At 41.1% G+C, this 27,288-nt stretch overlaps 3 protein-coding genes across 3 annotated transcripts; all 3 read left to right on the top strand.

The window, feature by feature from the left end:
- The first annotated feature begins 856 nt into the window (after positions 1–856).
- LOC137284998 (uncharacterized) lies at positions 857–4,327 on the top strand. The gene is made up of 4 exons (XM_067817102.1): positions 857–957; positions 1,565–2,140; positions 2,382–2,489; positions 3,064–4,327. The coding sequence occupies exons 1-4, from the start codon at positions 955–957 to the stop codon at positions 3,190–3,192; spliced, it is 816 nt and encodes a 271-aa protein (XP_067673203.1). The 5' UTR covers positions 857–954; the 3' UTR covers positions 3,193–4,327.
- Positions 4,328–15,197: 10,870 nt separating this feature from the next.
- Positions 15,198–17,533, top strand: LOC137283423 (uncharacterized). The gene is made up of 4 exons (XM_067814896.1): positions 15,198–15,272; positions 15,902–16,552; positions 16,938–17,042; positions 17,380–17,533. The coding sequence occupies exons 1-4, from the start codon at positions 15,198–15,200 to the stop codon at positions 17,482–17,484; spliced, it is 936 nt and encodes a 311-aa protein (XP_067670997.1). The 3' UTR covers positions 17,485–17,533.
- Positions 17,534–23,780: 6,247 nt separating this feature from the next.
- LOC137283654 (uncharacterized) lies at positions 23,781–27,276 on the top strand. Its single transcript, XM_067815263.1, has 4 exons — positions 23,781–24,077; positions 24,316–25,008; positions 25,619–25,726; positions 26,585–27,276. The coding sequence occupies exons 1-4, from the start codon at positions 23,925–23,927 to the stop codon at positions 26,702–26,704; spliced, it is 1,074 nt and encodes a 357-aa protein (XP_067671364.1). The 5' UTR covers positions 23,781–23,924; the 3' UTR covers positions 26,705–27,276.
- Positions 27,277–27,288: the final 12 nt, after the last annotated feature.

Below are 27,288 nucleotides of genomic sequence, written 5' to 3' on the forward strand. Positions count from 1 at the left end.
GGGAATTACTTCCAACTGTAGTAAGCAACCGGACACGTTACGAGTATCGAAACTCCAACCGTATACAAGACTGAGATACTCAACATAATCTTTTATTCCACCAGCAGTTAAAATGTGGAATAATAACCCCTTGGATATTTGAATTTGCGTCTCTGTTGCATCATTTAATCTTAAATCCGACTGAGATAAAAAAAAAAAAACAACAAAAAGCATGTGGTATTTTATGAAACGCTTGAATTATCTTTGCTAATACCTTGATCGTCTGTTTTCAGAAATCTCACAGATAACTATAACTCTCATTGTTACAATGACACTGGTCTGCATAAGCTGGGTGGAAATTCCCTAACTACAGGTCAAGCTGAACCCGGAAGAATGTTTTGCTACATACATGTCGTGGAGTTCTGCGCAACGTATTTTATTGATATTTTCCGTTTTGTCTCAAAAAATGAAACAGTTATCAGAGGATCATTCTGTCAAATTGGCATTTGTGTAGAACTGCCCTCACCTCACCTCACCTCACCTCACCTCACCTCACCTCACCTCACCTCACCTCACCTCACCTCACCTCACCTCACCTCACCTCACCTCACCTCACCTCACCTCACCTCACTGAAAAACTGTGAAAATCTAAAATAAAAAACGTCGGAGCTTCAGTTTGGAACTGATCATTTGAAAGAATCCGGTGCGTACGTACATTGCTTTTCGTCGATATGTCAAACGTATATGAAAGTGTTTTTAAGTTAGAATGTATTTGAAAAGTGTATTAAAGACATGTGGGACTGACTCATGTGATAAGTCGCATGTTATTCTAAATATAAGCATGACGAATGGTACTTCAAATCACCAGTGATGTTACATATTACAAGTTTACTCACCCATATATCGTAAAGGCTGCTCGCTACAACCCGACAATTTACCTCCGCTACCCTTCAGCTGTCGACCTATCACATCTCAATGGTAAGTATAACAATAATTATCAGTTCATAACACATATCATATCAGCATATCATGATAACCCTACTTTATATCGATTTAATTTACATCTCAAAATAATTACGTTGGTGAGAGTTTTGTTTTCAAATAATCTCAAAGCACCAAGAGTATACTTTCTTTAGTGCGTATACAAAACAAATATATTTTTAAAGCTAAATAGCACATTCATTTAAATTGAGGTCGCTTTGCCACACGTTTTAACAGTTGTTGTGGATTTGAAACAGGATACGCTACGAATGTGAATGTCTGCTAAAGTACTAACTCATCAACAAATATTGTGTTTCCGAACATACGAGTTTCTCTTACTGCATTTACTGAAAATAATGCTACCAGAATATAATGTCCCCGTGGTCTAGTGGATAGAACGTGATGAGGGAGAGCGCAAGATTGGTTGTTCGATCCCACGAGTCCATAAAAACTAATTGTGCTCTGATTACCCTTGACGGTCTCAATGTAATTATATTGCATCAAAATGTAGCAACAGGTCCTTCAGCAACGATCACATTTGCAGGAAGAAGGAATATTTTCATGTTTAATGTCGTCCTCAACATTTTCTGTCTCGCCACTGTAGGAAGTGCTCTACAACACTGTTGAAGAACAGGCTCTGGATGCCATCATGACAGCTGTACAGCTCCTTGAAGGTGGATCTCAGTGCTTCCACCAGCATCGCCATTCAGGAGAAACAGGAAGAGGTACGGGAATAAATAAAAACGACACACGTCATATGTCCACGGAGAGAACAAACCTAACGTCCCCACAGACAGGTCACATTGCATCGCTAGCGACACCTCCGATTGTGCCTGAAGATCTCGCAAATGGCGGAGATCCTTCCACTTCTAGTGCAAGGAGCTCATCAGGACTTGGAAGAAATGAAGTCTTCCCCATTTCGGGCGCAGGGGACTCTACTCAGACGTACCTAGGTCCTGTATCAGGTATATCTGCTGAAGGCCCGGTATGTGACGAAAATGCAACCGCTACAGGAACTGTACCTGTTCCTCTGTTTGTCCAACGTATGGCAGATGGGATATCTAATTTTGACGAAGATGACGATGATCCTTTGAGTGGACAGACGTCGACCCAACCTGCAGCTGGTACAAAGCGAAAGACGTCGCGCACCGGAAGTAGAATATCAGTGATGGTCGTTAAGGTAAGCCAGGCTCGCCTACTTTCTTGCAGCAATAAGAATCTACGACCTGGGATAGCCTTATGGTTAAACCTTCGCTCGTCTCACCACAGACCGGGTTCAATTCCAACATGGGTACAATTTCTTGTGTCCCCCTGAGTGATATTGCTGGAATATTGGTAAACGTGACGTAAATCCAAACTCACTCACACTCTCTATTACCTGTTGATATTGATACTAACACTACCTCATCCATGTGTTTCAGAGTAACGGCAAAGAGCAGGACAGACAAAAGCGCATCAAAGCGAGGAACATTTACCATGCACAGATGAGCAGGAGGAGACGAAGATTCAGACAAGCTGTCCTGGAACAGGTAGGTCCTGCATGGCTAAGAGCATTTTGGCCCCTTGAGTATCTTGAGAGTTTTCAGGCCTGCCCCAAAGCAAATCATTTGTAAAACACGTGATATCAGGTTCGGCAAGCGAGTTTGTTCAAAATTGTCTCTGTTTACAAAGCAGAAAATACGTACCCGGTGGGATAAGTGATGTGACTAAAACCTTCTAGGGGCTCAAAAGCAACTTATGTTATCTGGGATTATAGTGTATTGTCTGAGCTTTGACCATACTGTCAGTGTGGATATAGCGCAATATAAAGTAGTGTCCTGATCAGACCAAAACTACAATAGTCACATACACTTAACAATGTGTATATTGTGGCAAACCAGGAGATTGGGATTCGAAACCATGACCATCGAATCCTCGCGTAGTCCTCGCGACTCTGCATAGGAAAACATGTATATCTGACAGATGGATTATTTATCATATCATTTTGTATACATTGCACCGAAATTTCTGCTTACGTAAGAATTACATGTAATATTTCCAGATCTAAATTGACCGTAATGTCACAGAACAATGCGATAAAATGTATGTTGTTTCCTCACCCAGGAAACAGCCTGGTTGCAGAGAGACATCTCCCGACTGGAAGCTGACATCCGGTGTCTCAGCGAGGAAATTGACGTATTCTCTGACGTACTGATGAATCACTCATGCCCAGATGTCATCAGTGACTTGTGAATAATTATTATAAATATAATTAGCTCTCGTCGACTGATGGTCCTCTGAAGGACGATAGCCACAAGCAGTGACGGTTCGTCTCGAAAGACACCGTCACTGAATCGCCGTCCCGTCAAAATGGTATGGTAAAGGTCAGTGTGGGAAAATAGTCATTGGGACATGAAGACATTTGTTATCATGCCCCGATATCAGAAAGATGCAACACACACACACACACACACACACACACACACACACACACACACACACACACACACACACACACATTTGGTCTAAACTCAAAAGATTTCTAGAAATTCAAAAATAATTTCAGCCTCGTTGACATGAACAATGTATGTCACCACATTCCAATAACGGTTCAATGCTCGTGATGTTAATCATTTGAGTGTGTGGTCCAGATACGATAATTTACAGGAAGACGTCGTACAGCATAGATATTGCTTATGTTGTGTGAACACCTGGTGTCCTTGCTGCAGCCACAGTAGGTGTTACCGTGATAACCTTTTCATTGATACCTTCCATTTATATCGACTTTGTTATCGACAATACAAGACACTATTATGGATGACAACTTCTTTAATTCTTTTAACACGACCTTTCAAGGCTAATTCTTGCCCCGTCATTGGGAAGCAACCAACATCAGAAGATTAGAACCTCAGATCAATAGAGATCAAGGCGTGTACCTACCCTCTGCCTGGTGTGTCAACAAGGACTCATAGACTCTCAATCTATCAGCTGTGTAAACAACCATGTACTGTTAAAACATTCCTCCTTTCATCTCCCCTCTGTGATTGTACATACCTAATTACATATATGTGCTTGTATATACATCTTACCTCTCTGGCTTCATGTATACCTATATATATTCTGCAATGTTACCTATGTTCATTATCCATCTGACGAAGGGGCAAGAATTAGCCTTGAAACGTCGTGTTAAAAGAATTAAAGAAGTTGTCATCCATAAGAGTGTATTGTATTACCTCACCAACTTCTAAATGCCTTTGAAGAATTTTGTTATCGACACTATGCAGATATGCATGATTTATACAGGAAGGGCTGATATATAAAGGTGATTTAAAATGTGTGACTTTTAACTGCGGGTACTTCATATGACATAAAAAGTCATTTTCAAGTTGAATTAACTTTATTGTTTTTGCAAATAGAACAAATTGTTCCTAACTGTAAATATGTGATTTCTCATTGTAACAGCTTAAACTGGCGCATGATAAATTAAGGCAAAAACTCTCGCAAAATAATTCCATTTGGCAAACAGAGCAAAATCAAAGGAAGTTAATCATATACATTCTTGTACTTAAATTTGAAGTTTTTGTCACCTATATACTTCCCTGTCGAACCGAGATTCGAAACCAGGATCGGCTGGCGTGCCAAAGTCTGTAATTCTACACAGCTTATTGTAGTTGTGAATTATATGAATTTAATTACACTTGTGGCGTCCGTCCATTTTATCCCCGCTCCGCTACTTTTCAAAAATAGAGCGATGTGTACCAGTTTCAAAGTAAAAACTTCGATTAGACTGTAATATCCTCTAAACTCTCCATTCCTTAACATTCATGTTTTGGGGAATGGAGAATTACACAGACAAAACCCTGTACATAATAATATTAGTTAATTGCACGGATGTTCATCTCCATACACAATGATGTTTATTTATGGCGACTTTTTGACCAGAATGCTATGGTTACCTAATTCGCTTACGTACTCACCCAAATTTTTGAGTTATGTAGCAGTAGCTTTTTTTTCGTAGCCCCCTATGGCGACATATTACAATTCGCCATAAAAATGAAAAGAGTTGAAATTTTTAATTTTTAACATAATCAGTGTAAGTCACATTGACAGACGGAAACAGGATGGCATTCAAAGATAAATCGATATATCGATCAAAGGTCACGCGAGTGTTGGATAAGACCTTAGTGGAAATTTCCTGCATGGGACATGATGCAATGGTTTGTTTATAAACATATCCACGTGAGGTTCAACATATACAGTGTCAAAATTTCCTGGATCACTTGAAGTCACCATCATCCAACAGCAAGATATCTGACACACCAAAACAATAAATCACGAGCTTGCAAAAGAAATCAACTTGAGCTTTTCATAAAACTATGTCAGGCCTTTAATTCACGGGGTAGAGGGTAGGGTAACCTAGAGGTTAAAGCGTTCGCGCGTCACACAAAAGATCCGGGTTTGATTTCCCATGTGAACCCATGTGAAGCCCATTTCTGGTGTCCCCCGCCGTGATATTGCTGTAATATTGCTAAAAGTGGCATGGAAATTAAACTCACTTTAATTATCGTCTATAATGTTCCAGCAATATCAAGGCAGGGGACACCGCAAACTGGCTTCACACATTCTACCCATGTGGGGAATTGAATCCGAGTTGGTGACGAGCGGACGCTTTAACCACTGGACTACAGCACGGCCACTCTTCACATTAATACCGCCAATGCGGTGTACTGGATAGAGTGTCTGCTTGCAGAGTTAAAGGTCTGTTGTTCGATCCCGGTTGTGACATACCAAAATATGGTAAACGTGTACTGTGAACCTGACTGGCGCACTTCGTTAAGGAGATAAAACATGGACTAGTAGGTTTGGGGTTTACTGCTATGTGAGTTTGGTTCCACTGGAGCTTGATGTCTTATTAGGCTAAAGGCACACACACACACACAGAGAGAGAGAGAGAGATAGAGAGAGAGAGAAAGAGAGAGAGACACACACACGGACACACAGCGAGTCGTGTTTGGTGCTGCAGAAATACTGCAAATGGAGCAAATATGGAGTGAGTTTGGTGGTACACCGCTTAAAATTAGCAGTAATTCCAACAAGATTACGGCGGGGAACACCAGAAATGGACTTCACTCCACTTATACTCATGTGGGGAATCGAACCAAGGTCTCCGGCGTGACTATCGAACGCTTTAACCATTTAGCTACCCCTACCGCCCTTTGGCGCAGGTACCGTTTGGGGGGTTATTGATGGCATTGGGTGCGTCTCACTTGGCTGTAAACCTGACCTTCAGATCAGGAACTGGATCAGAGATCCTTCAGCATTGGATATTGATGTATTGGACCAAGCTGCCTTTCAAGAATGGAACACAAAACCTGAACGACAAATTTAATGTCAGATACAAGCAAACAGGAGGGTCAAAGAGGCTAATGCTGTTGGCAGACTTTACACCCGATTTTGACATTGTGATTGGTTATTGATACCTGTGTGATTGCTTGTAAATATTAAAACCCCGCAGGACCATCGTTATCAGCATTTCGAAGTGTGCTGCTCAAAACAAACTTTAGCTTTTGTTCTTTTAGCGTCTAATTTTGCCATCTAATTATTATTTGCTCTTCTTTCCTATGGTTAAATACCTACATATGTGCTACCCACCAAACGTTTAGATGTAAATAAGGCCGCTAACTTCTGTTGCCACTATTGTTTCAGAAATCGATTTTGTAGGATGACTGATTATTCTCTGATATTCTTTAATATATCAACTCTCCAACATCTACATATTGATATCAGTATCTATCAACTATCACGAGAACATGTCGTTGGCATATTTCAATGTTTTTCGTGGACCCCATCATCAATATGTAAAATATTGATTGAAGAAAAACTATCAAATCAGCTGATTTGGCCACTATGTTAAGGGGATCATGCGTATGTTTTGTTTCTTTGTTGTTTTACGCCGCACTCAGCAATATTCCAGCTATATGACGGGGGTCTGTAAATAATCAAGTCTGACAATCCACTGATCAACATCATGAGCATCGATCTATGCAGTTGTCATACGATGATATGTCGTGATAGCAATTAATCTGATCACCCGATCCCGTCAGTCGCCTCTTTCGACAGGCATGAGTTCCTGAAGACATGTGTGTTTGTCTGTGTCTGTATCTGTGAGTGTCTATGTCTGTGTCTGCCTGTGTCTGTGTGTATGTGTGTGTCTGTCTCTGTGTGTGTGCGTGTCTCTGAGTTTGCGTCTGTCTGTCGGTATGCCTGTGTGTATCCATGTATCTGTCTGTGTATCTTTATGTTAGTGTGTGTATGTGTGTGTCTGTGTATGTTTTCGTGTCTGTGCCTATATGTCTGTGTGCCCGTGTGTATCTGTGTGTCAGTATGTCATTACCTTTTTGGAACAAAGGCGAGTGCAACGCTATTTTATATACATATGTCATCATTTTTCATGACAAGTTGCACGTACACCGGGTATATTTATGCAACACGTCATGAGGCTTTTAAAAAGGTCCATTCAATACCACGTGCTGGTTACATGTACACCCCATACGAATCCTCGATGCGCACTTCCTGACTTGTTCAACCGACCACTAAATTCTATCATCGATACGGTTCGAATACATCTCCGTATCAAACTGTGTCGGGTTGGGGTGGGGACGGGGATCCAAATGTGAAGGGTGAATGATAAAAAATTTAAGATAAATACAATATTTTACTTTTCAGCTATTATTTGATTAGATTAGATTGGATATTTATATAGCGCACATATCCACGCACTAGTGCATGCTCAAAGAGCTGGTATTTTTCCCTCGATCACCGGATGTCAATCTCAACAGACATCGTATTTCAGTCTCAACTCCCTGGGGAGTATACAACTCTTGCTGCCACTAGGCGCACCGAGTTTATTGTGGCTCTCTCATCCTATCGAGGTACCCAATTCACAGCTGGGTGGACTGGGACACATAGTCCAGTACTTTGTCCAAGTTTACTGCACGTTGCTGTACCCGCAACTAGGTGTATGCACGTGTTCAAGTGGCCACCATCTGGTCATATACCAACGGATGCGTGGGTTCTTTGAAGTGCACAGGGCTGTGTACTGTACACTAGGGGTTGTGACAACACTGAAAGAGTCTGCACACAGAGTTGACTCCAAGGTTTTTACACCCGGTCACAGGTGGGATCGATCCCGAAACCGAAACCGAAACCGAAACCGAAACCTCGCTGGATCACAAGCCTGGCGCCTAAGCCAGCTCGCCCACCATGCCTATTACCTCAGTCGCTATCTGATTCCAACATATTCACATTGTCGCAGTACCATTACAAGAAGCTAACTTTACTAAGGCTGACCTTAAGTCTCATTCTTTAACATTGCACTAAGGTAACCTTAGTGACTTACGATCACCTTAGTGCTTTGTGAAAGGTGATCTGTTAACCTTAGTGCAATGTTACAGAATGGGATTTAAGGTTAAGCGTCATAAAAGTTGCTTCGTGTAATGAGCCCTAAAGCTGTATTGACTCCTGAGCTGTGATAATGTGCGTGGCAAATATACCACTGCACAGATAACGTCTGACATCAAGTTTTATGTGGAATGCTACAGCAACTGACAGGAGGTCGTGCTTACGGCACAGATGTTCCGCCGTGTCCGGAAAATGTCACATTTCATGTAATTTTAACTTACAAACTGAAAACTTCAGAAAAGGCTTGTGGTAGTGCATGTGTGAGAAAGGGCGTGTCTGAAACATTTGCTGCTGAGACCGGAAATACCCGCAAATGTTTCTTATGTTCCTTGGAAGCAGGAAATATTTACAATTTGGAACATTCTTTCCACGTGCCTTTGACATAAACAACTCTTCATATCCTCCGATGTCTATTTTAGATACGCTTGTTGTACAGTCAGTATTTCGTGGGAGGTTAATTTGACTGAATTCACAAGGAAATATCATATCGTCTTTAAAAGAAAGGGTTTAATTAAAGTTTCCTTGAAATTGACTTTGTAACGACACGGACAGCAATATTCCAACTATATGACGACGTCTGTAAATAATCGACTCTGGACCAGACAACCCAGTGATCAACAGCACGAGCATCGATTTGCACACCTGGGATACGCAGACGTGTGTCAATTAAGTCAGCGGGCCTGACCACCCGATCGCGTTAGTCGCCTCTTACGACAAGTTAGGGTTGCAGAAGATCAGTTCTAACCCGGATCTACACGGGTCTCAGGAATCGAACCCCCGATTTTGGGGGCATCAGTTCCCCTAATTCACCATTTCCACTTTCTAGGCTAGGTATATATCTAGTCCACGAAACATGTTCTAAATATGATGCAATGACTTGTTTACAAATATGTTCATATGGTGCATGTGTCCGGACGACCTAATTCTTTGGTTAAAAATGAACACACGTTACAAAAGCATTTGAATGACACAGTCACCTAAGGTTACACTGACACATTTACAGTGGAAACTCTGAACTCTGGTACACAATGATAAGTGGTGGCGTAACTTTCATAACTAAAATAAATTTTAATATACCACTTAATTTATCAATGCAATGGCTTTCTAGTTCTGACTTTGCCCTATGAAGAACACGTGCGACATTAATGTATCCACACTGAACGAGCCCGACTACCTGACCCCGTTAGTCGCCCCATACAATCATGGGTTTCTGAAGACCAAATATAACCCTGATCTTCACGGAGTAGACTTATTAAACGATGTAAGATAAACAAATTAATTAACTATAAAATGGAGACATCGCGAGAACCTTCCGAATATCCTTGTTCCCGAATCTTCAGATCTAGGAATTTCTCCTAATTTAGCGATACTGTATTTGATATATAACTTCTTAATAATGTTGCATAATGGCCTAGAGTTTTCATTTGTTTACTTTTTGTCCAGAAAAAAATTCAAGGAAAAGACATGATAATGACGCAATGACGTGTTTATAAACATGTCAGGCCAAATACGTACATATTTCCGAACACCCACAGATTGTGTGTAATTAAAGAATACACGTATACACCATTTACATAACAATGTGAATCACGTGAAGGGTGACTGACACAGACACCAAGCGTCACACCAACAAAGTGTATAGTGTAAACTCTGAATATTGCTACATCACTATCTCGAACTCAATATATTTTATGATAGCTATTTACTATCTGTACAGAAAAAAATATCTGGAATAGCAAAATAAGTAACTCATCATTTCTTGGAAATTACAGTACATTTAGGTCACTTCTTGAACTGTATATTTTCCTATGCGCATTTAACAAAGATCTAATGAAAAGGTTAATGAAATTTGGATGTCAGTCACATAACCTGAAAAGTCAAAAACAATGTTTTTCGAAGATAATGGTTTTATATAATGATTTAGTCTGTAATAAATATAATTCGAAATTGCTTGAAGATGAATATATACTGATATGTCCATTTTATAATGGAAACAAATGGAATGGAATCTAGAACAAATTACTTTGGTAGTGATTTGGTATAAAAGGACCAAATGAATGCCAGAATGTCAACATATATAATTTATTCTCATATGAAAGACCTATCATTCCTCCGTTTCAATGGCTGTCTGAATTTTTTCTAGATAATATGAGTAAAATCCCGTGAAGGTACGGGTTAGAAATGGTCTTGAGCAACCTATGCTTGTCGTCAGAGGTCACTAACGGGATCGGAGGGTCAGGCTCACTGACGTGGTTGATGCATCATCGTAACCCAAATGCCTAAATCGATGCTCATGATATCGATCACTGGATTCCATCTCTCTGGAATATTGATATGTGCTACGTTAAGCAAATAGGGGTTTTTTTGCTTTTTTTTTTTTTGGGTGGGGGGGTGGGGTGGTGGTTCTTAAGGGTCTACGCAATAAAGTTCTGACATTTGAACCATCATGTACATTATCCATATGTAGATAGGTGGGCTAAAGCGCCAGGCCAGTGATTCAGCGAGGTTGGGGTGTCGCGATCGAGCCCAAAAGTGACCTGGTGTAAAAACCTTGGACTCAACCTTGTGTGCAGACTCTTTCCGTGTTGTCACAACCATTAGTGTGCAGTACACAACTCCGTGCACTTAAAAGAACCCACGTATCCGTTGGTATATGACCAGATAGTGCCCACATGCATACACCTAGTTGCGGGTACAGCAACGTGCAGTAAACTTGGACAGAGTACTGTGACTATGTGTCCCAGTCCACCCAGCTGGAAACAGTTGTGGTCTGTACCCGGCAACTGTAACCTGGAGGCACCATGGGTCAGTGATTATGACCATGCAATGCATGAGAAAGTAACTAGGTCGTTTGTGTGTTACATCTCACCAGATTGCCTTAAAAGTGTCATTAAAAAGTCCAAATCTAATACAGCTCCAGGGCCTGATGGCATTCGAAACCGGTACTGGAAACTGTTTCCCTGTGTCCAAGCACCACTCCTTCACTGTTTCAATTCTCTTGTGGATACAGGTGATGTTCCTCCATGGTTCTGCAAAGGTCGCACAATACTCCTTCCCAAAAAAGGAGACTTGACTGATCCCAAAAACTTCCGCCCTATCACATGTCTAAATACTCAATATAAATTATTCACAGGGTGTTTGACAAACCTCGTGTCATGTTACTGCTCTTCCAATGAGATAATTTACAGAGAGCAGAAGGGGGCGAGAAAGGGATGTTGGGGGTGCAAGGATCAACTTCTTGTACAGAAAATGATTTTGGAAGAGGCTAAACATACCACCGCAACCTCTCCATGTGCTGGATAGACTACAAAAAGGCATACGACTCTGTCCCTCACGAATGGATTCTGAAGTCTCTTCAGTGTATTGACCTCCCTGAGCGACTACTTGATTTACTCAAGTCTTTAATGAGTTGCTGGTCGACTCAACTTGAGATGTACTCGCAAGGAGAGGTGCAGACATCGGAATCTATTCCAATCAGAAGGGGAATATTTCAGGGGGACTCCTTCAGTCCATTGCTTTTTTGTCTGTCTCTAAATCCTTTGAGTTTCCTGCTCAACGGGGAGGAAGAGTACCATCCCGGACCTCCTCAGCACAGATCCCCAACACCTCTCACTCATCTCCTCTATATGGATGACATCGAGCTCCTTGCCAAAGGAGAGACCAATTTGAAAGAACAGGTTCTCCTTGTCGAGTCCTTCTCTAATGATACTGGAATGACATTTGGACTCGACAAATGTAATACTCTTCATCTGAAACGTGGCAAGGTAACTAATGATGGATCGGTCAAGTTACAAGGGGGAGGAGTTATTGAGCATCTTGTGGAAGATCAGGCCTACACCAATCTTGGAATGCAAGTTCGAGACAAGCTCCAGAATGCCCTGATTCAAGATAAACTTCTGACCGAGTATAAATCTCGTTTAAAGAAAATCTGGAGTTCAGAGCTAAATGCTCGAAACAAAGTCAAAGCCATCAATACTTTTGCTGTGCCAGTCCTCTCCTACTCCTTTGGAGTAGTTGATTGGACAAAATAAGACATCCAGAGTCTTGACCGCCTGACCAGAAGGATCATGTCTGATAACAGAGCACACCACCCTCGTTCCTCTCTTAATCGTTTATATATGCCAATCAGTTCTGGAGGTCGGGGTTTGATTAATGTGCAAGCTCTTCACGACAGAATTTTATTGTGTACTTTTGCACATATTTATTTGTCAGATGATTCTCTGGTGATGCACGTCAAGATTCATGATGAAAGCAAGAAATTCCACAGCTACTTTCAGCGTGCCAAGGTTGTTGGACACAATTTGAAATTTGAAGTTGATTTTGTTGATGGCGATGTACTGCTGGACGGTACAGTGATGGGAGTAAAAAAGGTGAAGTCTTTCACCAAGTCTGCCCAGAGTCGGTCCTTTGTGGAGAAGCTGTCTGAGAAGCCATTGCATCGTGTGTATATGCAGTGTGTGGAACAGAACAGCAATCCAACCGACTCCTTCGCCTGGATGAAGTCGGCTGGTCTCAAATGTGAAACTGAGGGCTTCCTTTTCGCTGCTCAGGACCAGTCACTTCCCACTCGAAATCGCCAGAATGTTATTCTTAAAGAAAACATCAATATGAAATGTCGTCTTTGCAATAAATTTACAGAGACTGTCCAACACCTTGTCAGTGGATGCCCTTCATTGGCACAAACAGCATATCTTAAAAGACATGATGGCATGGCTCGCTGCTTTTATTATCGTCTCCGCCATGCCTGTGGCTTTGACTCTGAGGTCCATCCATGGTACGACCCTGAACATGTCCAGGGCGTCCTGGAAAATGATGCTTTCAAACTTCTCTGGAATAGGCCAATATACAGCCTGAGACGAATTCCAGCAAACAAACCTGATCTTGTCCTTTTTGATAAAGCCAATGAAATTATTTATATCATAGAATTGTCTGTCCCTTTTGACAGCAATGTGATTAGCAAGATTCAGGAAAAGCATGATAAATATGCGGGCCTCGCCTTTGAAATGTCTCGCTTGCATCCCAAGTACACTGTCGTCAGGCTCCCCATTGTTCTCGGTGCCCTTGGTTTGGTACCTCCTGATCTCTTGGCGCAGATCAGGAGAGTGCCCGGGTTCTCCACCAGGAGCACAGCCCTTCTGACAATCTGGGTAATGCAGAAGGCTGCAGTGTTGGGGAGCCTCCATATTCTCCGGAAAGTTCTTGGTGGGTTCGACTAGGCAGTGTTTCCTGGGAGAAGTCCCATTCGCTGTCTGGGCTGCGTGTAGAGGGGGCGAGGGCCCTGAGCTGATGATGAGCTTGACCAGCCTGACTGTGCCAGGATCACCCGAACCCTCTCTGCTGCATTTTCATTCTAATCTGTAAAAAATAATAATGGAAGAAATACCATTCATTTTATCATTACGCAATAACATCCATTTTAGGAGTTTGCTCTACATAGTAGTAGGAAGTGCCCCAGTGATCTATGTGTACTAAAGCGAGACCACGTCATCCTGCAGTGGTTATTGTCATGATGTAATACCGTAAAGACATATGTTTCTTTTTTGTAGCAGCCCAGCCTTATCATCGATCCCAATGTCCACACGCTGAAACAAACTGACATCAGCCTGTAATAAGTCTTATAAGCGATGTATTATCAACAAATTAATTAACGTTAAAATTGAGTACCTGTTGACTCTACTTCTGTATCCATCTTCCGGAATATTCAGTGAGTGAGTGATTTCTCCTACTTTAGCTAAACCGTGTTTGACATATAATTTCTTTGCAGTGCTGCATAATGACCTATAAAAAAATCTATCCTTGTCAAATGCAACTACACCTGCGTGACGTCATATGAGTGACCAAGTGTAGGTTCACACCGCCTTTAGCAATATTCCAGCAATATCACGGCGGAGCACAAAAGGAAATGGCCAACCCCATTGGTCCTCCTAAGGTTTAGAGTATTTCTGTGTAGCAATGCATTAACAGCACATTGGCGTATTTACAAACAAGTAGTTAACCAGAGAATATTTCAGACGTTCATATTTTACTAACTTTAAATACAAGTCTAGAACTCTCAGTTGTCTGTATTTAGAGATGAGTGTTGTGGGTATGGGCTTGTATTAGGATTGTTTCATATTTTGCCGACACCCCGATTTCCATAACTTGTATATTCCCATTATAAATACATTCAACTATCACACAGCAGCAGCCCGTAAATATTCTTCAGTCGCTTTTAATTCCAGTTATTACTGAAATGCTCTTTAGTTTATAGAACTTATAATTGTCGACTGTCCACATTCGCTTTCCCGGGCGTTGCTGGGGTGGTATCCTCTTTTGCCTGTCGGGCAAGTTGTTCATTTAAGGAGTAAGAGCACCTCGGGGCATGGTCGACTGGGTTTGTTTGTTTTTTTTGTTTTACTAATCCCACCCGGCCTTCGTATATTTTTATTCATAAATTGGGATTGGTGAACAAGCTTTACAGCTTCTATCAACACCGCTCCCATGCATCATAAAACACGAAATTGTGATTCGTGAGCTGATACTCACCCGCCCTTGTCAAGGAATGACAAATGGTCATCATGGTCAGCTGTCCCCAGGGTTTGTTTTCCTAGTTTTAATCAAATACCGATGACCGATGAATAATGTACGCATGTGACATACGACCATCTTCATTCACAATCACCCGTTCATAGCGCTCATGTTTCTAAATAGAGAAACACGTCATGGACAAACATTAGTACAAAAGCGCTCACAAACAAGCCCCATCGTTTTACGCTATAAGCCCGATAACTCATCTCTCAGCCTGTTAAATACTCGATATGGACGCCATATCGGAAGTCGATGTCATGAAAGAGACTCCTGCTGAGATCTTAAGTAATACATTTGACAATAAGGTAAATCACTTTGTATTTTCAATGATGAATACCAAGAGAACAGAGGTAGATAAGGAGAGACTACAGTTTTGTTTCGTAGTTAAACTGTAATTTTGAACTGGTCTCTATTCAGATGTAGTAACAAGTCACCTTCTTTAAGCTAAGAAAGGAGATTGCCATGAATTGTTAAGTCTCACTTAATTGAAGTTATATAAGTAGAAAAAAAGTTGGTTTTCTTCAACATATTTGAGTAACTAATCTTAGTGAATGTATTAAAACGTGTACCGAAAATAATTGTATTGCTTTTATCTTTACCATCATTTTAATATCATATTTGGCCTTGAAATTGAGTAAGTTCTTTCGGGAAACATTATAATATTTTTGGCCAGTATATTTTAATTATTTATGTTTAATATGAATACACAAAAACGTATCAAAATACTTGTTCGGAACATAATCGTATTGCTTTTATCTTTATCATTTTTACATCATATGTGAACATGGAGACGTTGTTTTATATCATATGTGAATATGGAGACGTTGCTTTATATCATATGTGAATATGGAGACGTTGTGACCTATTTTTGTGACAAATACTAAATCCTACATTAACATTAGAACTCCAACACCAACGTGTCTGTTTTCAACAGGTCGAACTAAATAATGACCAACAACAAACAGTCGATGTCTCGTGTCTAACGGCACAGAACCTTCACGGTAACCTGATGGACAGTGACGTCAGCCCTAGTGTATCTAGACTGCTTGATGACGTCATGAATGTTATCTATGGTGAGGTCCCGCGGTCAGTGTTGCAGGACTTGATAAATACTGACGACATGAAGGTCAAGAAAGGAGGACCTCCTTCACTGCAACCAGGCCCTATTTCAGTAGAAGCTCAGTATCCTTCATCACAAGGCGAACAATACCACGAACAAGGCACCGGATCCTGCAGCAAGCAAACGTTTGATAAAGGTGTAGAGAATACGGCAATCGGGGTAGGACGAAATGAGGTCAGTTCGGACTTTGTCAGAACCGTTTCGCTTTCACCAGAGAAGGCCGAAAGTGCTGGACACAGCACTCCTTCATACAACGGCCACCTCACACAAAGTGCCCACAATGACATCATCGCATATCTGAAAGGTCCTGGTCATTCAACAGGTGGTCTTTTCAACGACCCCATCGGAGACAACCAAAAGAACTCAATTCCCGATGGTGCTGAAACGCCCTTACTTCAGAAGACAGTTGGGACCCATGTAACCCTGGCAACAGGGAAGGGGAGACCGGAGGATAAACGCCATCAGGTATATACACATGTAATGTGGAAGCTGCCTAAACCGGCACTCATTGGGACTGAATAAATACATGTAATCTGTTTTAGGCAATGTAGAGCTGATGATAATGTACAAGCCATGGGTGGGGATGAGCTTCCATGTCGGTGTTGACAACTTGCCGGATCGGACAGATGCCGGTTTGGACAGCTCCCACTGTACTTATATGTAACACACTCAGGAACAATTCCCCTCGGTCCATCCCCCTCCGCTGTCGAGTGGACAAAGCGTCTGTCTGGGGAGGTTTAGTCGGTTGTACGATCTCCTGACCTCGAATTCTAATTTTACGCCGCTTATATGAATGAACCATCCTGAATGACGCTTTAAACCTTCTTTCACATCTTGTCTTATTCTACAGGCCCGTCACTGTGACGACGCATTGGCTAGGAGACGTCAACAAAACAGGAAGGCGGCCAAGAAATGCCGAGACAAGCGACTCCAGAACCTGAAGGGTTTGGAACAGGTGGGTACTTTGACAGGTGCTTTAGCGGGTACTGACCTGGAAACTATTATGTGAACTTTAACTGCGGGTACTTTGTTGGGTATCCTGACGGATAATAACATGAGTGAGATGATACTATAACGTATATTTGAACGCGCACTAAAATGACTGCCACAGACTGTGGCCGGATACTACACGGTACGGGAGTATACTGACGGAGAAAAGAAAGTATCCACCCTCGTTTGACGACGGCTAAAATTACACAAGCACGAAATGACGGTTGGACGGTGATGTTTAGTACAGACACTATCATGAGAGATGTTAGATTTAAACATACTATATGTCGATGATATTTCAGAGGGTGAAACTTCTCCAGCAACGCAGTTATTTAACAGAAGTAAGACAACAGCTTCTACAAGTTCGAACAAGGTTGAACCAACACTGGGGAGATAACCGTGCATAACACTGATCAAATCATTCTTCCATCACTCTTCCTTAGCGGAAGTTGAATAATACCGGAAGTTGGAGGCAGGTTTCAGCTGAATGACTGTGCAGTGGTTTCCTGAACATGCGCAGGCAACAAAATTATGACGCAAGCCAAGCCGGGAAGACAACAACGCTTGCTGACACGACCTTAAGAAATAACTGCTCCCTCTAATGCATTACATCTGAGGAAGAAATGGTCACATAGTTCACTCATAATATCAACATGCAATTTATATAATAAAAAGTTCGAAAACATTTGATTTTGTCTCTGTTGACATCTTGGCTAGTTTTGTTGGTCAGAGCGTTTTGACGCGATACATGATATATTTGAGCATTACAGAGTATGATGCAGAACATAATGTCTTTGAGCATTACAGAGTATGATGCAGAACATAATGTCTTTGAGCATTACAGAGTATGATGCAGAACATAATGTCTTTGAGCATTACAGAGTATGATGCAGAACTGAGTATTTGAGCATTTACCGGGTATGATGCAGAACATAATGACTTTGAGCATTACTGAGTATGATGCAGAGCATAATGTCTTTGAGCATTACAGAGTATGATGCAGAACATAATGTGTTTGAGCATTACAGAGTATGATGCAGAACATAATGTGTTTGAGCATTACAGAGTATGATGCAGAACTGAGTATTTGAGCATTTACCGGGTATGATGCAGAACATAATGACTTTGAGCATTACTGAGTATGATGCAGAACATAATGTCTTTGAGCATTACAGAGTATGATGCAGAACATAATGTGTTTGAGCATTACAGAGTATGATGCAAAACATAATATCTTACATATTAAGATATATATATACAAAAAATATTAACCATGCTTTCATGCCAAACCACGTCGGAACTACAGAGTCAAACAAATGTTTTAGTAACAATGCTGGTCAAATCTAAAGTGTTCCCAAATCGCTTACACGAACTGATTTCGTTCTATACTGAAAATATAAGTGAGTGAGTATAATTGAACGCAGCCATATACTACAGCAATATCACGGCAGGGGACACCGGAAATGGGCTTCACGCGTTGTACCCATATGGGGAATCGAACCCAGGTCACGTTACGAAGCAACGAGTTACCCGCTAGGCTACTCCACCGTCCGTAATAGCCTAAACAAAGTAGGCAATTAAAGGAAAGAGTTGTGTAAAAGCATGCACAAAAAATCCGAATACCTTTGTAGAGTGTTAGTTCACAAGGCGCATTCTCAAAGCACTTTCAATGAGAGAAAAGGTATACGTAATGAAATATTTGTTTGAAAAACCCTATGAACAATATCCTGAAATAAGGCCAATGATTAATAACAGGAAATAATGTCACTGATCATTTCACTGGTACAAGTGTAACAAGGTTTATCTATTTGTGGTTCCGTTGTAAGCTGAGAATCAGCAATGACGCTAACGTTTCCTACAATGTCAGCGAAAGGGATTGGCGCAACTTCGACAGAGGTAACAGGAATGTCACGCAATTTATGTTTCATGCTTTCATCGACACTAGCGACCTATGCTGGTCGCATTGGACGCGATCAATTGATTGACAGGTTGCCATAGCAACCCGACGGGGCAATAAATGCTCATAACATCAACCACTTCACGGACGTATTGGGCATTACAGTGTTAAACTCTGAACGCATATTTAAAATATCCAGACAATTGTTTATCAAAAGGCTACCGCCCGGAATATCAAAGTTCCCATGTAATTATTTTGGATTGTATTGTATTGCTTAAGAGGCGAGCAGCGTAGCTTTGTCTGTACAGTTCCAGGGATGTACAGTAGCATAGTGGTTAAAGCTTTCGCTCGGCGCGTCGATAGCGCGGGTTCGATTTCCCATATGAGTACAATGTGTGAAGCAAATTTCTGGTGTCTTCCACCCTGGTGTTGCTGGAATATTGATAACAGAGGCGAAAAACCATTCTCACTCACTCACTGTACCGTTTTGTCTCTTGAGTTGAGTTGCCTCTTGAGCTGTACATACACAAGCAAGCAAAATAAACTATACGTCCAAGTTGATACAATCACAAATGATTTATTTGTGAAAGTTGGACATATGACACAATACTCACACGCTCTTTTTTTAAGAGTATATTGTGACTGAAAAATACTGGTAACAAAAAATATAATTTCACATACCACGCAACTATTTACGGTTATTTTAGATATCTCATGTTCGATTTTTTTTTTTAAATATACTTTTTTTACAACCCAGAAACAAAATTGGCGTCGTGCAGGTGAATACGCGTTCCTTACTCCCGGCTCCACTGAAACAGCTTAAACAGTGAAGAAATGTTCCGGTTTCGACAATGTTCCAGATTGTAGAGCTGATGATAAATGTACAGGCCACAGACGGGACAGAGATTTCATGTCGGTGTTGACAACTTGCCGGATTGGACAGATGCCGGTTTGGACAGCTTTCACTGTAGTTTACACAAAATGATCGAGCCAAAGATTATTTATTGCCGCCTGTTGCAGGAATTAACGATTTTTAATCTTAAGACATTTGATAACTTTTCTTTCAGACTTCTGTTAAATGATAAGAAAGTCGGGAGTATTTGTTTTACCGATCAGACTACAAACAAATACTTTAAAAAGCATGGCATATCATTCTAACGTACTATGCATGAACGCTCAGTCTCCTGCATTTAATCCGAGAAATCCCAGACACATACACCGTTCTCGTAACAGTAAATGTTTCAACGGACGAGTTCACTTGTTCTCAATACTGGGCCATGTCTCTATGTCATTCACAAAAACAGATCAGACGTCGTTGAGATTCCTCGGAAATAGTGCATTGGGAAAACCCATGACGACACAACCAGGAACACGTCCGATTATTATCGGATGGTAATGTATGTATAGCCTGCCATCCGTGCATGCTCTCTACAAGTACTATCACACCAGCAGTTAATAATGATTTTCTACTAGAAGAAAACAAATTCGATAATATGCCTACAATGATTACTCAGTGCCATATAGAAGGTGGTAAAGTGTAATATATGTTGTGTTTGGGATTATACTTTCTCAGTAAAGTGCTTTTGTCGGATTGAGTCCCACTTGGGATTCGAATCCACTCCCCCGAGTCTATTTGCCAGCACATAAAATCAGCCGCCTACCCGCTCAGTCACCGCCCCTTCCACGTCGGACTATACTGAACAAGAATCCGTACTTTACTAAGAAAGTATAATCCGAAATATAACATATGTTAAATATGACTGCATTATATACATATTTCAAAGTAAAATGAAAACACAATGCGAAATGAAAAGGGACTAAAAATAATCACTACTTAAATACAGTGCAAGAGGGATGGCCATATTATTAAAAAATAATATAGAACTTTGTGTCATGACTTTAAAATAGATGACTGTAGTAATTATATTAAAGCTGACCCATTTATTGATGGTATTAGAATGACACTTGTAAATGTATATGGACCTAACAAAGACGAACCCAAGGACGAACATATTTATGTATATATACATTTGACAACCAAACTCTAATTATCTGTGGTATCCAAATGTAGATTTAGAAAAGTACAAAAAATATTAAGCTCAAACCTAGGCATCTACTGATAGAAAAAATGGAAGACTATGACTTTGTGGAAAATGAAATCAATCAAAAAGAGGCATGTTTCGATTTTTCCATGTTTGCTCAGATATCCTTAATATTACACACACCTCAGACATACTACCAGGATACGGGCCTGTCCACTCAGTCATTACATTAACCTTATCAAGTTATCTTAGTAACGAAAAAGGAAAAGGATATTGAAAATTCATTATTTCACTATTACAGAGTGAAGAGTACGTTGATATTGTCAAACAATGTCTTCTTAGAAACTATACAATAATATGCTTGAGACAGTCTTTCTGAGGAATCAATAAAACGAAAAAAGAAATTTCAGACCATTTGCTTTTAGCAACTTTCCTTGTGAAGGTAAGAGTGAAATCTGTTTCATTTTCTTCATATGGAAAAAACGAGATTATTGATATCAAGGCTCTGGAAGATTTCTTGAAGATTGAAAAAAGATTTGACTTCCTCATACACGGTGATCCAACATACTTTATTCTCGTTTTAGAAATATAAGTGAAAATGCAAGGTAACTGTATTATGTTCTTCTTGAAACGAAGTTATCTAATGTGTCTGCTGTATTGCTTTTAATGTATTTCGAGGAACCTTCGAGATGGTATCCACGAGCTTCGGTATTGGATAAATTTAGCTTTAGACCAAGATGATAACATGGGGAAAATATTCAGTCAAAAGTCCACCTTTCGTCAAACACAAAAGGGGCATTTTTCTTCTTTTTGTCAAAATGAAAGGTGCTGTCGACAAGGTGCTCCTCTCTCACCTTACCTATTTCTTGTTGTGGCTGAAATATTTTGGTGATTCGCCAAATCCTGATATTAGGGTTATCATTCATATTTTATAGACAACAAACTCAGAAGTGAAGATAGCTTAAAGGACTCCTACTAATACTCTTAATGATTTTTAAGAAATGAACTCGTCCGTCAGACCTCAAAAGGAACGCTGATAAGACCAGGGCTTTGTGGATTGGAAACAAAAATAGACCAAGGACTGATCTTTGTAGTAACATTTAGCACTTTTGATAATGTTCCATCAACAAAGAACAGAGACACGCTGTCGTCTAACAAATGGATAACCTGTGGCGTTAACAGGTGTGTGTGTGTGTGTGTGTGTGTGTGCGTGTGTGTATTTGTGTGTGTGTGTCTGTGTGTCTGTGTGTTGACTCTGTGTGTATACACACATACACACATATATATATGCGTGTGTATGTATATATGTGTGTGTAGATAGATAGATAGATAGATAGATAGATTAGATTCGTCAAAATACAAGGGAAGTTAACAATAACGTGCATACTCGTAGTAGTTGTAGTAGCAGCAGTAGCAGTAGCAGTAGCAGTAGCAGTAGCAGTAGCAGCAGCAGGAGGAGTAACAACAGTAGCAGCAGTAGCAGCAGTAGCAGCAGCAGCAGCAGCAGCAGCAGCAGCAGTAGTAGTAGTAGTAGTAGTAGTAGTAGTAGTAGTATGATATTCGTCGGGCCTCAATACCATTTCGCCATTCAACAAATCTCCCATTATGGTGGCAGTTGGTCAAGCTTTCAAAACTAGCTAAATATATATAATAACTTTGCAACCTCTCAGGCTTGCACAAAAGAATTGGCTTGTTACGCGCCTGGGTGGGCGGGAGTCGGAATGCAATGCTCTATTAGATGGTATGCTGACTTTATTTGAACGGATCAATAGGTATAGTTCAACATCCGTATGCTACTTTACGACTTTACTGAATAGCTGTAAACGTGTGTATCGATCAGTGAAATGCTGAATACAGTCCACAGAACTATCTGATTTAGTACATAGAGTACACTGTTTGCCGTGAATATGTTAAAACATCTGTTGCGTTTATTTGTGGACAACAGTGACAAACGCTATTACATGCAGGTTACGAGTTTACTAGGAATGACGTGTGGTCCGATAACAGTCGGATTTGTATTTGAAAGGTACGCTCAATTCGTGGTCGTGTGGAAAATAATTATGATTTTATGTTTTACGGTATTCCCATTGTTAATATTTACCCTTAAAATCAGATAAGCAAAGAAATCTACACACTGACGCTTGTAGAAAGAACAAGTACAATAGTCTGTAATACAGTAAAACCTGATTGGTTGGTTAGGTTGGTTGGTTGGTTGGTTGGTTGGTTAACGCTGTACCATTTCAGATATATTTCGGCCAATAACCATATATGGACCAGACAATCTAGTGACCAGCATCATGAACATCGATCTACACAATTATGATCCGATGACATGTCATCGGACTAATTCTTACCCAGATCTTCACGAGTCCAATAAAACGGACTATTCTCATATAAGATCAGTGTTACGGAACATTACATATCAACACCTGAGCTCTACCGGGATCGGGTAGTCTGGCTCGCTGACCAGTTGCGCAGATCGATGTTCATGCTGTTGATCACTGGATTGTCTGGTCCAGACTCGAATATTTACAGACCGCCGCCATATAGCTGGAATATTGCTGAGTGCGGAGTAAAACTAAACTTACTCACACATTCACTCACTCACTTACTCCTGTATGGATTTAAGTACCTGGTTTAAAACATATGTCTTTCGGAAACAAAACATTAATCAATCACGTATCAACACTGGGAATATTTCATGGTTGACGGGAACGTGTCGCAATCACCCCGCTCAGCTTGTTTCCTAAGGAAATAGATATCGTCTAGTTCTAAAATTAGACCCACGTCAAATTAAAAACCATGAATGTATTTATTCACAAGTGTGCATCAGAATACTTTGTGGCAAGAGACCTGCATGTAGTATAGAGGTATCTCGTGTTAATGTTATATACTGGGGTGGACGACAATGGACCAGCCTGTCCAGCTAGATATTGATGACACGACACTTGACGCCACCATGGACGTCCTATTCAGCGGGTTTGTCTCGGGAACGCTGACGATGGTACCGACTACAGGGGCGGGCGACGTGACAGAGCTCCAACGTGGATTGGGAGAGTCGGTAAGTAATGGGCACCTACTGAGGGAGGGAAAGAGACCAGAGAGAGAGAAAAGGAAAGAGGCGGACGCGGAGGTGTGTGTGTGTGTGTGTGAGAGAGAGAGAGAGAGTGAGTGAGTGAGATGATGGGGGATGGAGGGAGAGTTGGGTGTAGGGGGTGCCAGTGAGTATGACAGATTGGGTTAACTGAATCGTTTTTCACTAATATTACACAAAAATTCCCTTTTCTCTTTACTTCAAGGTTGCTACTCAACAACTTCACGGGCAAGCGAATCCGCCTACAGCGAGCGCCCAATCCCAACGAGCCTCACAAGTCTCTCACTGCGAGCAGAGTACGGCAGTGAAGATTCAAACGGCTGTCCCATTTGGACAGGCGTGGGATGCGGCCAGAGAACAGATGCTTATCGACGTTCTCAGCGTTGTCGCAAACCCTGTATCCTCGGACGCCGCCCTATCGTCACTGCAGCCGGAGGACGGCGGACAGGCTTCCCAACCATCATTACAGACGGAACAGCCTAGTCTCTACACAAACATAGCGCCATCTGGCGTCAACGATTCCACTCACAGCAGTGGGTGTGTGTTGGGCGCTCCTACACAAGACAGAGGTTCAAATTTACCTGCTTTTTCTCAACTGGCTGAGCTGATTCAGGATTACGAGCATCTATCTGGGGCAAACGTGGTTCGGAACGACACTGGTCAAGACGGTTCAATGTCCAGCCAAAGTTCTCACACTCTGGAGACAGTACAGCTTCAGGATATTGCATTGCAGGACAATACGGGTCATGTTCCTGAGGATGGCAATATAGATCAGTGTACACCTCAACATAAGTCGAGTACATGCTGCCAGACTCGCTCACAGACAAGGAATAAGGTACGGAGGTCTAGGTCCAGAGTCTCGGTGAGCTCCGTAGACGAAGAGTCGCAAGAGTTTAAGGTAGGTTCCTGTTAAGGAAAGTAATTTATGTTTTTCTTGTTACAAGGATGTATACGTATATTGTTATACCCTGCCGACCAAAAGAAAAGTTGCAGTTGACGAGAAAATTACAAAGGTTAACAAAAGTTACTTTGGTAACATACAAGCACAAGACACTTTAGGCCGAAAACACGACTGGGATATCCGTATCATTCACTATTGCACAGACATATCTTGTTTGTTCCATATTTTGATTGTATTAAACATTTGTGTATACTTTGTGCATGTCAGTTGATAACTGGCTGTGATTTAAGGTTGTAGATTTAATGAATATAATACTGCCCCTCAAACCTTGCTAATCCGGAAACCGCATAATCCGGGCAGTTACCGTTAAGACAGGCCTTAGTAAAATTGGAGGGATATTACTCCCCATTCATGTGTAGTGTATTTTGATTTCACTAGGATGGCTCTGTTAGATCCTGGGTACGATATGTGAAGTTCATTTCTGGTGTCACCCGTTGTGATATTGCTGGAATATTGCTAAAAGCGGTGTAAAATTAAACTCACTCACCCACTGTTTGAATTTACGAGGTTTTGATGTAACACTTCAGACCCAATCGTTTTCACACAGGAATACCTTAACACGCTCAATCCCCAAGAACGAAAGCGAGAGTTGAACCGACGGGCGGCCAAGAGATGTCGTGACAAGAAGTATGAGAAGGAACTGGAACTAGAGGCTGTAAGTTGAATGATCATTGTGTACGCTTAATAGCATGCTAACACGTGCTTAGACTTTTCCTGTATGTTTAGTGCAATAGAATACTAATCTTACTGAGGAAAAATACATTTAACATAACCAAAAAGATATAACACTAAACAAATAAATCTGTCCATTTATTCTAAATAAATCTAGTTATTCGCCAAACATGGAATACAGCCGGAGAACTATACATCGTGAACACATTTTTCGGATATTCATTCCATGGAAAGGTTAAAGTGAAAATATTGTCCGAAAGAAATATGTTGTGAAAACAATAAAGTTCCGAATTCTCATTTTCTAGAAAATAGATCATACTATTTATCCCGTAAACATTGAGTTGTGATAAATATGTCTTTTCGTGTGTTTAATCCACGGTGAGAAATAGTGTGTAACTTAGCCGTACAAAATCTGTTTACCTTTTGCAACCCCACCCCCACCCCCACCCCCTTTTTTTCCAACTAATTCTCAACTGATCAACACCACCACCACCCTCCGCCCATGAAAACAATAATTGTACGACTCCCCTGTAAACAGAGGGGACATTCGCCTGAGACACTGTGTCGTGAAAACAATAGCTGCTCATTAATTCTCGTCATATATTATAACATCTTCCCTATCCATACCGCTCCACCATCCTACCGTATATCACATGTCCGCTAACCGTGGAGGTCCTGGCTACTGTATGAGCCTTAAGTAACACATGCTTGTTGTAAGAGACGACTAAAACCAGACTCACTCACTCACTCACTAACATGTCCGCTTCCTCACGAAAGTTATGACTTTAGGTTTGTTATGTACAACTATGTTTTTGATGTAGTTTGGTTTTATTTGTTCCAGAAAGCCAAACAGCTGCGGGAAAAGCGAAATGAACTACTGAAAGTCAAGGCCCAGCTACAGGAAGAAAGTAACACTATTGCCTCCAATCTCCGCCAACACGCTTTCTGTCCCAGACGTTAGGCTTCTGTGGTGGAGATTCCAGATTTTCAGCCAGGGCCTGTTCACAGGAAGAAGGCAACTCAATTGCTTCCAATCTCCGCCAACACGCTTTCTGTCCCAGACGTTAGGCTTCTGTGGTGGAGATTCCAGATTTTCAGCCAGGGCCTTTTCACAGGAAGAAGGCAACTCAATTGCCTCCAATCTCCACCAACAGTCTTTCTGACATGAGATCGGCAATGCACCATGGGGTTAAAGAGAATTTTACAATTTGAAGGGGTTTGACATGAGATCCGCAATGTAGCATTGGATTAATAGGCATCTTACTCTTCCATTGGGTCTGGCATGAGATCAAAAAAAACATTTAAGGTGGTTAGGATCCTCGACATTATAGTACTTGGATGAAGCAGGGACTCTAGTTTTGTGTACCGTGACGAAAGAGCCATATAGCCTTCGTTGGTTTTGCATGGCTGAGGAACTGTTTTACCCTTTAGACAATTTCACTGCACGCATAAATATCTGAGATTCAGGTGATTGACTAGAATGAATGATAATGTGTAATTTATCTAACTGATTTTGATTAAAAATTATCAGTGTCCACTTGTCAT

Source organism: Haliotis asinina, chromosome 5 (assembly GCF_037392515.1).
Source record: "Haliotis asinina isolate JCU_RB_2024 chromosome 5, JCU_Hal_asi_v2, whole genome shotgun sequence".
NCBI lineage: Eukaryota > Metazoa > Mollusca > Gastropoda > Lepetellida > Haliotidae > Haliotis > Haliotis asinina.

Coding starts and splice junctions, on each gene's coding strand:
- LOC137283423 (XM_067814896.1), top strand. CDS start 15,198: ATGGACGCCATATCGGAAGTCGATGTCATGAAAGAGACTCCTGCTGAG. Junction 16,553..16,937: donor CGGAGGATAAACGCCATCAG/GTATATACACAT, acceptor CTTATTCTACAG/GCCCGTCACTGTGACGACGC. Junction 17,043..17,379: donor ACCTGAAGGGTTTGGAACAG/GTGGGTACTTTG, acceptor ATGATATTTCAG/AGGGTGAAACTTCTCCAGCA.
- LOC137284998 (XM_067817102.1), top strand. Junction 2,141..2,381: donor TATCAGTGATGGTCGTTAAG/GTAAGCCAGGCT, acceptor CATGTGTTTCAG/AGTAACGGCAAAGAGCAGGA. Junction 2,490..3,063: donor GACAAGCTGTCCTGGAACAG/GTAGGTCCTGCA, acceptor TTCCTCACCCAG/GAAACAGCCTGGTTGCAGAG.
- LOC137283654 (XM_067815263.1), top strand. CDS start 23,925: ATGGACCAGCCTGTCCAGCTAGATATTGATGACACGACACTTGACGCC. Junction 24,078..24,315: donor AACGTGGATTGGGAGAGTCG/GTAAGTAATGGG, acceptor CTTTACTTCAAG/GTTGCTACTCAACAACTTCA. Junction 25,727..26,584: donor AGGAACTGGAACTAGAGGCT/GTAAGTTGAATG, acceptor TATTTGTTCCAG/AAAGCCAAACAGCTGCGGGA.